The following is a 16,521-nucleotide window of genomic DNA, read 5'->3' on the forward strand; positions in this document are numbered from 1 at the left end:
AACCAGCCCTCTGCAGACCATTATCAAGAGGTTTATTAAATAAGGTGTGCTCAAATGTGTATAGGTTTGCAAAAAAGGAAAGGAAAAAAAACCCTTTTCAGTGATTTCTTTGCAAACTGATCTAAAGGTAAAGAACAGCTCCTGTGAAGAATGTGAAGGGATTAAGCCAAGCAATTTGTGATGCTGGTTTTTCTGAGTTTTGGTTTAGCGGTGCTCTCTTTCACAGGGTGTCGGCATGGGAAGTGAGAAATCCGGCTTAATTTCAGTCCAGATGAGAATCCATGACGACAAGTCTGATGACACTGCAAGGAAAGGTCACAAGTGGCCTTCTGAATGTCACAGGCAATGCTCATTATCAGCAGGGGTTTGTTGCAGGCTGAACCCACTTAAATCCCTTCATGTTACCCACCAACTCAAACATGATTCTTTGTGATCAAAACCTAAAATGTACAATATGTTATAATAAAGAATGATACTCTGAAAATATGATTGCTTTTTCTTTGTTTGTGTGACTTGTAGTAATCTTCCATTTCAGTCCATATTGTACTGATCCTTTTGTTTACTCTTAAATCTCTGATGATCATATACCATAACATACAATCATTGCCATGTTCTGTACAATGCATTCCTGTCTCAAAGAGCTCATCTTTTTCATCTTTTTCTCATTAGTTTGATCCAAGGCTAACATGTTGAACTTGTTTAAAAGTTTTTCAGAGTGATGATGGAAAGGCCTCTAGTATTGCACTGGGCTAAAACCACATCCTGCCTCCAGTGTAAATAAATACAGTACTAGGTAAGGCTAATATTAGAGCCATATCTCCTCTGGCTTCAGAGTGAGAAGGGTAAAACCGTTTATGGCATAAACAGGTTTGGGAGATTTGCCACAAAACAAACAGTGGTCTAAATGTTCGTTCAAAAGAATTTAATTCAACATAATCTTAGCAGCCAGATGACCCCATCAGTCCTCACTGAATCTGGAGGAATCACAAAATTAACAAGACTAAATAATTTTCTGACTATTTAAAAACAGTAAAGAGAAAACACACTCCTTCTAGCATGTGCTTATGAAAACATTTTTTGCTTGTCATAGTAGCAGTTTGGAGCCAGGGCACATTGTCTGGAGGTCATGAGACTCTTGTCCATTGTTGTTAGACTAACCCCCATCTCTCTGGCCACAGGGGACTGACTGGGGCCTTCGGGCCCCTGCTGAATTCCTTTCCTTTGAGATAATAGTGGAGAAACTGGAGCACTTATTGTTGACTGCAACACTTTAGCAACTCAAAGACACAGCAGCGAAAAGAGTTGAGGGCCCTCGAGATTCTTCACCTGACCTCTCACCTCTTGATTTGTTGGAGCCTTGGGAGAAAACTCACAGGACCCGAGATGGAGCCTTTTGGTTCTCTTGGGACGAAAAAGATAAATTGTGTTTCAGTAACATGGAGAAATCTCCCAGTAGAACTCAACATCAATGACCAGTATGGTCCTCTACTGTAATACCTACTAATCTTCCATATGCATCTGTTAGAAATGCCATATATGTGTCAAGCTCAGTCCATTATGGACATTCATTATGAAATAATGCATACTTTTGGGCACAGTGGTATTTAACATTTGTATTTTCAAAACGCTCTTTTTTTTGCTGTCTAAAGTAACTTAACAAGCTCCAGTGGTGCCACTCAAACCAAGCCAGATGACTTGGTACATGCTGGTACATGCCAAAAGATTTATTTACTGAATCCTCCATCCTGTAACCACATCCCCAGGGAGCAGGACACAAGTTTGTCGACAAAGAGCCAGTTATGGAAGATGTTTGTTTTGTCTGCTTTCTCCTTCCCTGAACTGTGATTATGATTGTATCATCATGTATCATCACAGATCATAGTAAGAGGATTAGACACCAGTTCTGCCAGAGAGGCTGCTGTGTTGGATTCACACACGAGGCATGTTAGTCGACCATCTGGGGGAGCAAATGTGTTGCTCCTGTGTTGCCAAACCAGAACACAAAGTTGAAACACAGTTAAACATGTGACTACCATCCAGGTTTTGACACACATACTGTACACACAGCTGTTTAAGATTATATTGATTCAAAATATATAACAAGGGTGCCATTAATATCATTTTCCAGAAACATACGTTAGAATTAATCTTCTGTGGACAGATTTAATCTAAAATTCCCCGCCCACCAGCGATTTATCAAAATAAACTTTTGTTTATCTGTTTAGAAATGCACAGGGTTAACAAATACGCAAACAGAATAAATGTACATTGCAATTTATTGATGGATGTCATCCTCGGGTTTCTATTTTTAGTGATTAGCTAAAAACATTAGCATTACCAGCAACATCGCAAACAGAAAATGGGATTAAATGAAGATATTCTCTCTGCGCAGTGCAAAGTTATTCTGTTGTAGTTATCTTTGAGAAACTGGGAACAGCATTTGCTGCTACATAAATCGTCAGCCTGAAGCACAAACAAAACGAAGATGTTGAAAAATGAGAGTGTGGAAGAGTGATGGATTATGATTTCACAGGACTGTGTCTCTCACAGACAAAACAAGCAGATGCGCCTTCAGAACAAGCATTTTACATAGACCTTCATCTCTTCCTGTCCCGTCTTTTTATTATGGGGACGATGGACTCTCCCCATGGGTGTGTGTCCTAAAAAGCCAAACACTCCCATTTTAATTGCTGAATAGAAGATTGGTTGAGGTTAGAAAAAAAGGAATCTGCAAATGTGAGCTGTCAGACAATGGCAGTGAGAGTTAAGCCATTAATCAAAATGCTCCTCTCATTAGCGAGAAATGCTGACTGTCCATGTCTGCTTGACTCTACAGCCCTACTGGAGCTCTCTCTCGCAACAAAGCCACATCAATACAAAGAGTCTCCTCTCCAGAGAAATCAGCAGAGAACAACATCAACCCTCGTGCAATAAAAACAGTATGTAAGCATTTCTTTATGCTAATCATCTCAAATATGAGAGCAACTGTCAAGCTAATTTACCCCGGCTGCATGGAAAAATGAGAAAAATAAACTACCCTTCTGTTACGACTTCATACATTTTTGAGGAGCACCTTCTTCTCTGTCTCACTAACCACAGTGCAACATCCCTAATTCAATGACAATAGGAAGTCTGCAAGTTTTGTAAGCATCTTTAGTCTGTAGTGTTAGTATTCAGTTAAAAATAAGAAAACAAAGTAGAGTTACCTTCGGGGGGTGCCGTCTTCATGAGGCTGGATTATGACCACTTTGACAGTGACGGAGGTGCGCAGTAGGTCAATCATTTGCTCATGGGTGAGAGTAGCGACAGCCACCTTGCAGATCTCCACCAGTCGGCTGCCCTGCCTAAGCCCTGCCTTCCAGGCAAAGCCAAAGGGTTCTACGTCGGCCACGATGCCTTCAAAGTTGACATGGAAACCAAGCTGGCCTAGGCCGTTCCGACGCAAAGTCATCTCTGATGTCTCACAACCTCTGGTGACCATCTGGAACCAAAATAAAATCAATTTTTTCGTTATCTACAATAATACTACATGAATCTTCTCTTGATCGAACTGATCCAGACATAAAGACAGCAGGACTTTAGATACACTTAGGTAGAAAACAAAGAAAACACATTAAATGGGCAGTAGACTGTACACAATCACACTGAGAAAAGAGAAAGCAAGCATGAGATGGACAGAGAAAGACTCGAAGTTGAGTGATCTTAATATCCCTTAATAAGGGCTTTCTAAGCTAATATAGTATATTGAAACAGTAGCCTTCAGCAGTGTACAGTTTGCATCTTTTCTAATAGATGTGTGTGTGTTGTACTACACAAGCAACACACATGCACACACACAAAAAAAATATTATCAGAGCATTTGAAGCAGAGTAAAAATTCTCTCTTTAGGCAGAAGTGCACGAGCCTGTTTGTGTGGCTACTTCAAAGAAACCCTCAAAATAGAAGTTAATAAGAAGGTACATCACAGAGCTAACTGATTCAGGCCAAGAGCTCCACAGAGACAGCTAAAAACACACATGCTCTGCACATGCAAATACACACCTGTCTCTATGGACACTAACTACAGTAGTCCTGTGGGTGCTGCACGAGGAATTACGATCTAATTGATCCCTGATACACGGACTTGTCCACAGAACTGAGTGTATTAGTCAGAGTTAATGACTAGGAAGGACTTTGGAGCACAATGTTTAGACAAAAACACATAATATGCATCAACTGGCAGTTGATGAAAACACTTTGTTCTGCAGACAGAGGCCAGAGACTTGAGACTTCACCAATGGAAACTTGGTGGATAGTTTCTGCTTGTCCAGTTGCGTGCTTGGATTAAACTTAAAGTAGGTTCTTGTGCAATCGTGTATTTGCATGCAAATTAAGTTGCTCACTTTGCCCACTGGTGGCCTAGTGTAATCCTCTGCTTTAATGTAATTCAGGTTCAGCTGAAGTTCAGGCATCCCTCTTGCTTCAGGAGCAACATCTCAGTGAAACCACAACCACCAAAATGAATTGTGATAGAAACAGGCAACTGTAGCCTATCTATGTTCACCTTGATGACATTAAGTGAATGACCTTATACTGCATATGGGCTAGACTGCAGTGTAGGTACACAGTAAGACTAGACAATGTCCTCTTTTTTCTTGTGATAACCACTGGGGGGAAAAAAAAACTTGCACTGCATCCAATGGGCTTTAATCACCAATCAGATTAGTCTTGGATCAGTTGTGAGTGATTGCCTCCACTTGCCTCAGAGTGGCAGCTGGCTTCAGGGACACATTAACTCAGACTATGACCTGTCAACACTCCACTAAATTCTCACACTGGCAGAAATCCTACCCCACTGTGTGAGAAGGGACCCGAGACAACCATGATGGACCATCATCCACTGACTCCTAATAAGAACCATCCTAAAACTTAATTAACTTAGGAAAGAACTCATCCTGTAATTAGTTAAATCACAGCCCAATTTTGCAATAAATACTGACCGAAAAATTCTGTTTTCAAAAGGAGACAAAACCAAAGGAAAACTTCAGTCAGATGACCCACAAACTAAACAATCATTCTGCATAAAACACCAAGGGCAAAAGGAATTAGAAATGTGAGGTCCAAAAGCTCTCTGGTGGCAAAGTGTGGCAGTAAATGGCCTGTGTATGAGGAAGACATTGGCCTGGCTATCAGGGACCATAAATCAAACTGCCTTTTTTCAGAAATTCATTAGGCCTAAATAATGGCTTTGTGAATGCCTTCATCAGGGGCAACCACAAAATTAATGTGCCCAGGTTCTCCTCTGAATGGCCCAAATTCATAATGGCTGAATCTAACTGGATACTCATCTCATAGGAGGGATTTGTGGTCTGTTAAGTTATATTGAAAGGGATGGTGACATGTGTGGGTGTCCTGCTGACCAGAGTAATTCCAAACAGAGCCTAATCATGGGCTCTAACGACTGGTGACATAAAACTACAACACTGCCCTAAAGAAACAAACACTGTCAGCTTCAAATCGCTTGTCAAGAGGTGTTGTTGGCTCTAATCCTCAGTGAGAGGTCTGAGTCAGAAGTAGCTTTGACACTGGTGAACTGTCTCTCCTAGTATGTTTCACAGACCTTGGCAAAACTAAATCTATGACAGTGCCTTCTAATATGATACAGCACAATTTTGCTTAATAGGTCAAGAGCAGAGCAAGTCATTAGGGTCAGCAGGTATCATAAAACAACAAAACAGTACCAATTACTCAATTCATCTATTGGCAGAAAAATTATCAACAACAATTTTTAAGATCTTTTAATCATTCAAGCCATTTATCAGTTGCCATTTATCTTCTATCACTCAAATCTAGAGTGCTATGGTATGTATGGTACGGTAGTATGGTACATTATGAAATGAGAGAGCACACACACACACACACACACACACACACACACACACACACACACACACACACACACACACACACACACACACACACACACACAAAATGGAGGAGACTGTTTGTACCATACAAAAAAAACCCCCAGCATATATGGCACCCGAGCCCAAAAGACTTGTCTCATAAAAGCCGAACACGTGGCCACCCAGCTCAGCAACAACCTTGACGGCAGGCCGTTATCATAAAGCTTTTAGCTGTGCTCTCACACTAGGCTCCTCTGTGTGTTACAGTGGGCAATCTGTTCATTCTGGTTTGTATTACATCACAGGTCTGGCACCCTGTAAATCCCACCAATGAAACATGATTCGAGTCAACCTCTGGGACATTTGGGAAAACACAGACACCTTTGGGACAGAATATGCACGGTCAGCTCATACCCAAATGTGCCTACTGCTGCTGCTCCACTGTCTGTGTGAGTAACACAAATAGCCACCAACTTATTAATACTTATTCTGAGCTTCTCTGCTGAAAATCCCTCACAAATCCCGTGGGTAAGTGGACAGTAAATATGAGGGTAGATTAGCATAGAGAATGAGGAAGTGATGTCCTTTGGCTAATCACAAATGCTAATATATCCTGCTCTGTCCTTTCTTATGATGAGTGGAGTAGACACTGAATGACATCCGTGTCCTTTAAGATTAATTATGGTAAATACTTCTTTCCGATCTTGTGGTTTTTAAGGTGGTTGGGATATGTAGAACCTTTGTGCTCATCTGCACATTTATTTTACTCATTCTTATTTTTATACGCCCCTCTGAAAATAGTTCATTGCAAAATGTAATAATAAAAAAAGGTGTAATCCTCAAAAGAATGAGATTATTGTTCAGGTTTTTAAGCATGAAATGGATTGTTACTCGTATGTCATTGGCTACGGCAATGATTTGTTGGCTTGGGTTGGTTGAAATTTCGAGACTGTTGATGAAGCTGCCAAAGAGGGACTATGAGGGATAAGTGGATGAGAGTGTGCAGGCAGGCAGGCAGGCAGGCAGAAATAAGGTCATGCACGGCTCAGGTTTGGATTTTAGGATTCAACCTCAATATTATTTCAAGGAAACAAAGCGTTGCCTGATTAGAGGTTCGGTGAACAAATGATGGAAACTAGAAAATGAAAAACAGGCCTCTGCAGCAACACAAGGAGTGGAAACAAAGCATCTGATGACAGCATCCGGACAGAGAAATCAGGTGTTTTGACCTGTTTTTTTCTCAACTTCAAGATACCTAGGCCCACCAGACCCCTAAAATCATACCATGTCACCAGAGCCACTGAGTTGTACAGATGGCCAAGGCAGACCTACATAATGGGGATGAGAGGACTTGGATCAAGTGGGAAGCTCTCAATAGGAGTGAAGTAGTCTGAGGCCAAGTGTCCTCTATTCTAGTCTGTCAGACTCAAAAATGTGTCTCTGTTTCCTCTCCTCCCCTTCAAAACTGGGTTGATGTCCTGTTTAAGCTGCCTCCTCCTGTACCTGCATCCAGACAATACAAGAATGGGCCAAAATCCCATCATCACTAACATTTCATTCCATTAAATGAACTCTTTGCTGCAGAGAATGACTCTGGCTTGGGTTTTTTGATGAAAGTGGTGTGTGGTTTCATAATGTCTTATCCTGATGAATAGCAGGACAACATCTGTAACTAGGTGACCTTAACGGTTGACTGTACACCTCTGCTGATACTGCGCAATGAGCCAAAGAAAGCTAACAACAGGAGGTCTATAATCCTCTTTAGACTCTGTTGATTTCACTTTACAGTTTCACATTCAAGTGACACTTCTGTCTCTTTACAAACCAAAGAGGAGCAGGTGGAATGGAGGAAGAAGTCTGGAAAACAAGTGCATTTTGGGTTACTTCTGCTTTACTCTTACAATGCTGTGGAAAAAGGAAATAAAAGAAACACTTGGAAAGAAAATAAAATTGCGGAAGCTCAGCGTAGAGTTGAGGCACATGACACTTGACATGATGCATATATGTTAACCAAGCAACAGTTCTGCTGACATAATAATGAAAATAAAATAACAAGGTTTGTGGTAAGTAGTAAAGCTGCAATGGCAAGATCTATATTTGTAGAATGTATTATTTCACCACAAAGAGACCACAACTATGATAAAGTAATATGCCTCATTGTACCATTTCTAGCCAAGGCAGCCATTTTCCTTCATATGCAATGAAGCTTATGTGTGAAAAACAATCAACAAAGGTTTACTGAGCAATTCTGGTGACAGACTATTTCAAAGAAGTTACTTATGGGTACTTTTTAGGCAAGATACATTGGTGAACTCCTTTTGAAAACAAAGACAGGCTGTATCTTTCTAATTTTACATATCGGTACTGGAGGCTTTTATACATGAAGAAAAAGCTGTTTATTCAGTGATCAAAAAAGCTACAATACCAAGACCAAAAAAATATTTTGGACAGGCTGTTGGTCATGACCAGACCATTAGGCCAATACTTGTGATGTCCCAGCAATGGAGAGCAAAGAGAAGACCAAAGCAAATGTTCTCTTGTCATTTCCAAGAGTGACAAAACTGAGCATCGGTTGAAGATGAACAAAGCATGCATGGGGACGTATAGTCTCAGTAGACAGTAGTTTGAAATTGTGAAATTTCTCACTGTTTTGCTTTCTTGGTGCACAAGAGGTGCCCTGTGGCTGAACAGACAAAGGTGTCATCCTTATTTGGCTAATGTTGGTGTTAAATTTAAAATTTTTTTTCCATCTGTCATTGTGTGTGGTTCTTAGTGCCAACCTGGGGGGCACCATGGCCCATTCATTAAAATTGTTTTTGACATACCACTGGTTTGAAGACTAAATTGTTTTTACTGTAATATGCTCATTATATCAAAAATAAACTGGATGTCAAACTAAGACAAAAGCCTCAATTAACTACACACAGTGCAAACAGAGTGAATTACTCCCAGTGAGAGGGATGCAATTTTTTAAAACTGATTATCTGCCTTTTGTTCATTGAAACCTCTTTGTACGGTATGATTTGAGACTGGTACTGAGGATTTGGGGACAAAGTATGATACAAAGGATCAGCTAGTCTCTGAACCAGCAGACATTGAGACTTCTAAAATGAGAGAGATTATTATAGTTGCGTCTTTAAGGGTTTTACCTCTAGTCTTTGCACCATCTCCCTGATGTCTTCTCCACAGTTGTCATGGGCCGACAGCATGATACACTCCCCACGCTCATAGAAAATCTTAATGCTCATAATCCCTGAGGTCCATCCAATGACATCGCGACACGAGCAGTTGAAGACCACATTTTTTGAATCCTCCTCAATGAGGACGATGAACTCATTGGATATGCCGAGCAAGCAGTCCACGTCCATCGTCTGGCTGTAGTCCCGGGCACGGACACTCCATGTGATGGCTCCCACACTGAACAGATGTGCATCCTTCCTGGGTTTCACCTTCTCCTTCTTCTTGGCTCCGAGGGTGATGAAGCTGAATTTTACAGCGGAGTCAATAGTTGCAGTACTAACAAAGTTCTCTGCCAGGTCTTTCAGGTACTCCTGCCGCGTTCGAGTCGCCATGGCTCGGAACTTCTCTGACTTGTGTGCAGCATTTTCTCCATTGATGACCTTGGCAAGCAGGAAGTCCCTGAAAACTGCTGACTTTGGGAAAGTTACAGACTTCGGAATAGGGGGCCCGAATGGAGGCACGTCTTTAGATCTGGACACGGCCACGCTGAAAAACAGGATGGAATCAATAAATCAAATGTATTGGTGACAGTAAAGAGAAACTAAAAGAAATAAAGGAGTATTGAACTGTACATATAATGAGCAGCCATTTGAAGTGTTGAAATTATATGGCTTTCAGGGCAATTTTTTCTGGTGGAAAGACTGAGAGGAGATCAGACTAATCTAGCTCTGTTCAGCAAATGCTATGTTATTAAAAAGAGTCATCTTGACTTCAGAAACACTCAAGAGTTGTAAGTCATAATTTCAAGGTGTCTCTGTAGATAATAACTGTATCATCACTGAACAGATCAAAAGCGCCTTGTGACTCCCGCACATTACTATGAAGTCATGACAGAAACCACAGAAAGCACTCAGCAGGCTATTATTATTATTCTTTCAAATTAGTGTTCTGAAAAGTTCATGTAGAGGCATTTGACATGAAGACATTTATGCAAAGCACATCAAAAGATAAACACATTTGGTGGTTTGCCTCTATGCCGCCAAATTCAAATGTTGCATTCTTAACCTCTCCTCCTCTCCATTTTTTTGTCAGCCAGAGTAAAATAGCTTTGAGAGAGCCTCGCAGGCGTGGTGCATGCTTGTTTTATTTACCTGTAGCAGACGTTATCAGTGCAGGGGTTGTGGACTTTGACGATGACAAACACATGTTGGAAATGAGAGCGGATGTTTTTTGGAGTGAAAGGAAGGGCCCCGGGCTCCTGAAATACTATGGTGACGATATCATTGCCAATGTGCCTCTTCCTTAATAACTATAAAAAGAGGGAAAACAGAGTCAAATACAAGGAGACAGACATTTCATAAAGGGTGTTACATAGTTAAATAGTTCAAGAGTGCACATTTATTCTTTAAAATTAAGAGTACAATAAAAAAAGTCTCTCCTAGAACCAAAAGTGAGACTAAGTTTTACTGAACAAAAGCCTGTGGAGCCCTTAAATAAGACACTAGTGTTTGAAAATGATCTGCAGAAGGACATCACGTGATCAGCCTCTTTCTCCCTGGTTTGAAAGCATTCAAGTGTCTCCATAACACATCTGTTTTAATGTAATGTCTGTGGCTACTGTACAAGCACCACAAGCAGGAAACCAAACCTATTACAGAGTTAACTTGCACTGCACTGACAGAGTCAAAGCTCCACATTTTGAACCTGGATAGGAGGTCAGGATAAGAGGCTTTTTGGGTGAAAGAGATATATTCACCTAACCCAATTTAGGCTTTTTGGATGAAGGAGACATATTCTCCCCAACCCAATTTAGCCTGCTTGTATTGTTGGATTGTGCAGATAGTTAACCTCATTCTCTCACTGGTATAAAGTCGTCAGTGAGGGCCAGCGAGAGCCCGAAACAAGCAGGATTAGAGGGTACAGAGGTGAATTGGGAGGGATGAAGGGATGAGTTGGAGTGAGCTCTGCATGGGCTTGCTGGAAGATGACCACCAGGGATTAAATTAAACTATCCCACTTCGTGAAATACAATTGAAAGAACTGAAAAGAAAAGAGAAAGAAAGCCCCCAAATCCCGCCGATCAGATGTACATGGTAGATTAGGTCTCTGCAGTGTTTCACTGCGGATGCTACCCAATTCCAAACACTCACTTACCACCTCCTTTGGTATACTGACTGTTCATATCTCTGCAGGGTTGTACCCACAGGTTTTTATCGTGGACTCAAAACGTACTTTACTAGCAGTGCAGAGACTGAGATGAACCTCAGTACTCATGGCTTTATCGGGCCATCGCTTGCCAGTCCACTACTACATCCACTTAATTCCACTTGTTAGTGCAGACAGGCACAGAGGCCCATCTAATACCACATCAGGTTCAGCCTCTGGGGATGCATTGATTAAAATCCTACTATGGGGTGCTGTTACCATAGCAATGCTCGTGCTTTCAATTGGTAGGTCATTACCGTGGTAAATGAGCCTCTGGGGAAGATTGGCAGGAGCCAGGATTGAAGATATCCTAAAAGGAAGCTGCTCAGGGACTTATTACCACCATTAGACACCGGCTCACCACACAGAAAAGCAAACATGGTGGTCTGTTGGAAGGCATAAAGTGTGAAGTGTAGGGGTTACTGACCTGCTGTCTGTTGTTGGGCGTGTAAGGGAGCATGGTGGACACATGAAACATCAGCTCGTAGTCCTTATAGGTGGTGTAGAGAGAGTGTGTGCCTGTGGAGTCGGCTGTAACACACAACAGGGCAGTCAATGTCTCAGGCCTTATTACAAAAGGCCATTTTATTAGATGAACTGATGGTGTAATCGAACATATATCAGGGTTAAGATATATAGGCTTAACAAAACATTACAGACTTCCAAAAAAATATTATGAAACAGAGCAGAACATCTGCACTCAGCAGGAGCAGAAGTGTGTGGGCCTGCACTTTGTGAATGTTTAGTTTGGTGTGTTTGATGTGTGTTTTATCTTACTCTTGTTGTCCAGCTGAGCTCTGTACTTGGTGAAGCCTTTGAGCCGCACCCTCTGGCCGAGCAGATCCAAAAACTCATCAAGTGCCGGGCCAGCACTCTCATTGTTGTACATCTCTTCTTCTGTGCTCTGGCCTGCCTTGCAGTAAAGCACTCCCACCTTGTGCTGGAAGCTTAGCTGGAATGAGGAACATACACAGACACTCACTGAGTAAGTATAATTTCCTGTTGCTGATATATATCAGAACCCACACTAATACATACTATACATTATGCACTCAGAGCATGCGAGTGCCAGCTTTCCATCATGTCACAGCTAATGTGAAGGTGTTCATAACCCTTCTAGGAGAGAGCTGAAATTAGCTTTTGTGAATCCAGGCTATGAGCTCTGAGGAGCTCAGAGCACAGCATAAATCAGGCAGAGCTAATAGCTGCTACTTAAGAGCAGCTGTAGAACAACGAGCGAGTGATTTACAGGCATATAGCTGGATAGCCTTGGTTTATGGCAGAAAACTCTATAAACTGCCACCAACAGCATTTTAATCTTTTCTAAAAAAGACCTTCTTAAGCAATATGTTTTTTTGGCAAAGTCCTCACTGTAGCAGGGAAATACTGGTAAGAGGCACCAAATGGCAACAACACTGATCTCCTCAAACTCCCCACTAGTAATACTCTTGATTCAGTCAATAAAGAATGCCTCATTAAATATAAATGTCTTATCCACAAAGAGGAGTATGCAGAAACTCAGACAAGCCAGCCAAATCTCACAGGCTTCCACTACAAGCATTAATGTTATCCAGAAATGACAGGTCTGATATGAACTTGTCTCACCAAGAGACAGGAAGAAATAAAACATCCAGAGTAATTCTTCTCACACGGTCAGAGCTAGAGCCCTCTCCACCAGCATCAATCTTTTATTTATGGCATTTATGGCTTACAGCTCCCTGATGCCGGCCAGGAAAGATAGTCAAAGGAGAAAAAATAGATGAAACAAATTGCCAACTGCATTTGGCACCTGTTGCCCAACATTCACAGCTGAGGACAGCACCTTGGTCTTGACCCAGGGTCAATGTGTCACTATGGCAAGACGAAAAAGGTTTCTCTGAATGTGAAATCCAACGAATGATCTATATACTGGAACAAATTGCAATTCCTCCGTTACAGGTTATCAGTTCCCAGTGTGCTCCTGACACTGTTGTCATGGTGACTTCCTCTATCAGGCAGTCTCCTCTGCACTAAAGCTCCTGCAGTGATGGAAAGCTATTATACCATCAAGCCCAGTGGAAATGGCATGATGTGCAATGATGTAGTCTTCTATTTTTTATCCTGCATTATATGGGCCCACTTAACCTCATGCTCCTGTTAACAGACTGGCTGATGGCAAGGACAATCTCATTGCCCTTTGGTGCCAATTTGTCAATGCCTGAAAAGTGCGAGCACATCAGGGCACATATACAGATGAGGAATGCTCCTGAGGCAAAACTCATTGTGTAAGTGCCTTTGATGTCTTTTTTGGTGGCATCAGCTTCTGATAAGGTAGAACAGCCATTAAAAATCCCATTTAATGGGTCTGTAATTAACTAAATATATTCCACAATATCTGAGCATAAGTTGCTGGAAAGTAGTAACTTTGTCTCTTTATTTATCTTTGCCCCAAAGTTAACCTCTCTCTCTATCTGTCCGGTGCTGCACGGTGCTGAGAACTGTTCGACCCTGTCCTTTTTAACAAAAAGAAGAAAGAAAAAAAAACCTAAAATAAATGCGAAGATCGAAAGATACTTAATGAGTGGAGAGAGAAATGAGGACAATGTTCCCCCTGGAGAGCACTGAGACACACCTGAGAAATAGAGCAGTGTCCTAACACAACACAGAATATTACCATGATATCTGATTGCACTGCAGTGTCCCCATGCAGCAAACATCCAAAATATGGCTCCCAAAACCTGGCTACAATCATCATGTACCATTACACGAAAATATGTTGCTGTTTTTGGGGCAAGAGTGTTCAAATTCCACAGACACAACATCTAAAAAGGGGATCAGGAATAATGGGGAATAAATAAAGGGGTAAAAATTCTGGTCACTACATAATTTCATCAAAAGTAATCCTCAAATTGCAATATCATGATAGGTGACTGATTCACATAAGGGAGTGGTGATTTTTGCACTTCAATAACAGCCCCGGTAGGTGGTAGATTACTCTCTTGAACTTGTGGAACAAATCTCAGTTAAAACTGAATTCTACTTTATATTTCGGCTGTCACTGTGGGCATCAGGAGCAATTTATGGAACTGCAAAGGCTTCACCTGTTGACCATGTGTGTTGTAAGACCACTGCAAAACTTGAAAAACAGTGTTGGTAATTGGGAAAAGTCATGCATTTATTCTTTGTTCATGTTATTAAACAGAGCACTGCAGTGAAATCAGCTCTCTATGTTAGAAAGAGGGTAATTTGTTTAGCATTACTGAGAAGAAAAGATTACTAGCCTTCTCTGACCTCCTTGATGTTGTCTTTACTATCATCAAACATTATTATTTGTAGTTAATTCTCCAGAAGCAATGGGGACAGCATCAGGCTAGCCTTTATCTTGTTCACATACCTGCTTATATTATCAAGAATTATAAATTAAAGCTGGAAATGACATTTTTAACTTTGAAACTGATGCAGCTGATAAACTATTTTCAGATATAATAAATATTTAAAGATTTCAGTCTTTAGATGGAAAAACAGATAAACATTTTTACATCAATGTCTTTCTTAGAAAAATGTACCGTTTGTGATTTCTATCACCTAAAATCACATCTCAAAATCTGATTAACTGTCTAATGCATTTGCCAGTCCATCTGCACACAGTCAGCTCACTATGATCTACAATGTGACCTAAAATACATTCACATATGCTCTGTTCTCCTCTTACATTCAGGGCGATTACAGCCGAGTCTACAACACTGCTTTCAGGGATATTCTTTCTACAGAAGTGGTAATAAGGATATTGTAAAGGCTGCCTTGCTCAGGGATACTCACACTCACCTAACATGGGTTTCTGTTCACAGTGAAAAGAAGCCTTTTCACACACATAGACTCACTCAAATATGATAACAGAGGGCTAGATAAAGCTTTCCACGTGTGGTAGAAGAAAATGATGAACTCAAATAAAAACAAAACAGGCCTGGCAGATTACTCAACTGTAGTTCTTCCTGTCCAATATTAGCTTCCTCACATAAACACATTACACGGGTGGTGAAAGTCCTGCTCGGTTAAAAAAGTAGATTACGGGGTGCTTCACATATTAAACATTTGCATGGCAAGCTTAACATTAATGATTAAAACAGGTGTATAAAAATACTGTTGACCACATATAAAACTGGCCTCCACTAGGTGTTTGGTTTGAGGCCTGTGAGGATGAGTGCCAGTTGGAAGAGCTTTAAGCCCCGCTTGGCCTGGGGCTCTCCTTCTCCGAAAGTAGTTTCTTACATTACTTTATTGTTTTTTTCCCCTATGTATCAGTTTCAGTCTATATCTGCAGACAGTGTCTCATAGCAAAGGCATGGGGAGTTGTATGGCAGGTGAACAAACTCCTGTATCAGCTCCTTGAGATCTGGCAGGAAAAACTTCCTGGAGAACTTGCTTATAAAGTTACTTTGCAATAACTGGATACACAATGTCTGTCATCATCTTAAGTGCATTTAACTTGCTTTAGAGAGGACACTACGCTGCTCTTGTTTATGTGTGTAACAAAATCTTAATATACGAGAGGGACATTGCTGACGTTTTCTATTATAAGAGCCTTTCCCCTGTCAGTTGGAAGGATGGGTAATTATACTAATAAGCAGTCAATTCTCTGATCGTAAGACAAGCAGTACAGCACTAGCTAATCCCCCCACGCTCCTTTCTATCTTGCAGTTTCATTAGATGAGAAAATAAAGGCCTTTAGATCACACAATGAATCCATCTCTGACACCTTTGAATATAGAGAGCCCATATCACTAATAGCCATTTTATTTAAACAGAGGTAATGCAAGATGACATCCTCCACCATCCAGGCAGAATACCAAATCACCTGCTTTCAGATGAAGTAAGCTTTCCAAAGTGAGTTGGCTTGTGCCTGAGTGTCCTATTAGCAGAAAAAGTGTGTTAAAGTAGTCAATGCTGGCTACAGAGAGTGTGGGATTTGTATTGATTCTATTTAAGTGTGATATTGGGTGTCTTGTGCCTCCACCTGGGAGCCTATGTTCATCTATAATAAGTAGCCCAAACACTGTATGGAACAAAGGTTCCTACTGTCCCAAGTTAATCCCTCCTCAGGTTTCTTCCCCCTTCTATAGCTGTCGCAAATGTCAGAAACAGACAGATATACGTTAAATTCTAATTATATACCGTAATATTAATACAGTCAATCGTTCCTTTCACCCAAAATATTATTCATAATACTGATACATAAAGATTACTTCAAAATGAAACTCCTGGAAAAGATGTA

At 40.9% G+C, this 16,521-nt stretch overlaps 1 protein-coding gene across 7 annotated transcripts in view; it reads right to left on the minus strand.

The window, feature by feature from the left end:
- The window catches only part of LOC120796233 (signal-induced proliferation-associated 1-like protein 2), a 79,119-nt gene that overhangs the window by 26,411 nt on the left and 36,187 nt on the right, over positions 1-16,521 (minus strand). For 4 of the 7 annotated variants that reach the window (XM_040138780.1, XM_040138776.1, XM_040138774.1 and 1 more), the window contains exons 5-10: positions 12,048-12,222; positions 11,698-11,801; positions 10,217-10,374; positions 9,035-9,611; positions 3,207-3,481; positions 1,339-1,401 (exon numbers count right to left, since the gene is read on the minus strand). In XM_040138780.1, the coding sequence (XP_039994714.1) occupies positions 1,339-1,401; positions 3,207-3,481; positions 9,035-9,611; positions 10,217-10,374; positions 11,698-11,801; positions 12,048-12,222 (1,352 nt within the window). The remainder of the gene's footprint in view (positions 1-1,338; positions 1,402-3,206; positions 3,482-9,034; positions 9,612-10,216; positions 10,375-11,697; positions 11,802-12,047; positions 12,223-16,521) is intronic. The other 3 variants (XM_040138778.1, XM_040138777.1, XM_040138781.1) reach the window with 1 other exon arrangement.

Source organism: Xiphias gladius, chromosome 11 (genome assembly GCF_016859285.1).
Source record: "Xiphias gladius isolate SHS-SW01 ecotype Sanya breed wild chromosome 11, ASM1685928v1, whole genome shotgun sequence".
Lineage (NCBI taxonomy): Eukaryota > Metazoa > Chordata > Actinopteri > Istiophoriformes > Xiphiidae > Xiphias > Xiphias gladius.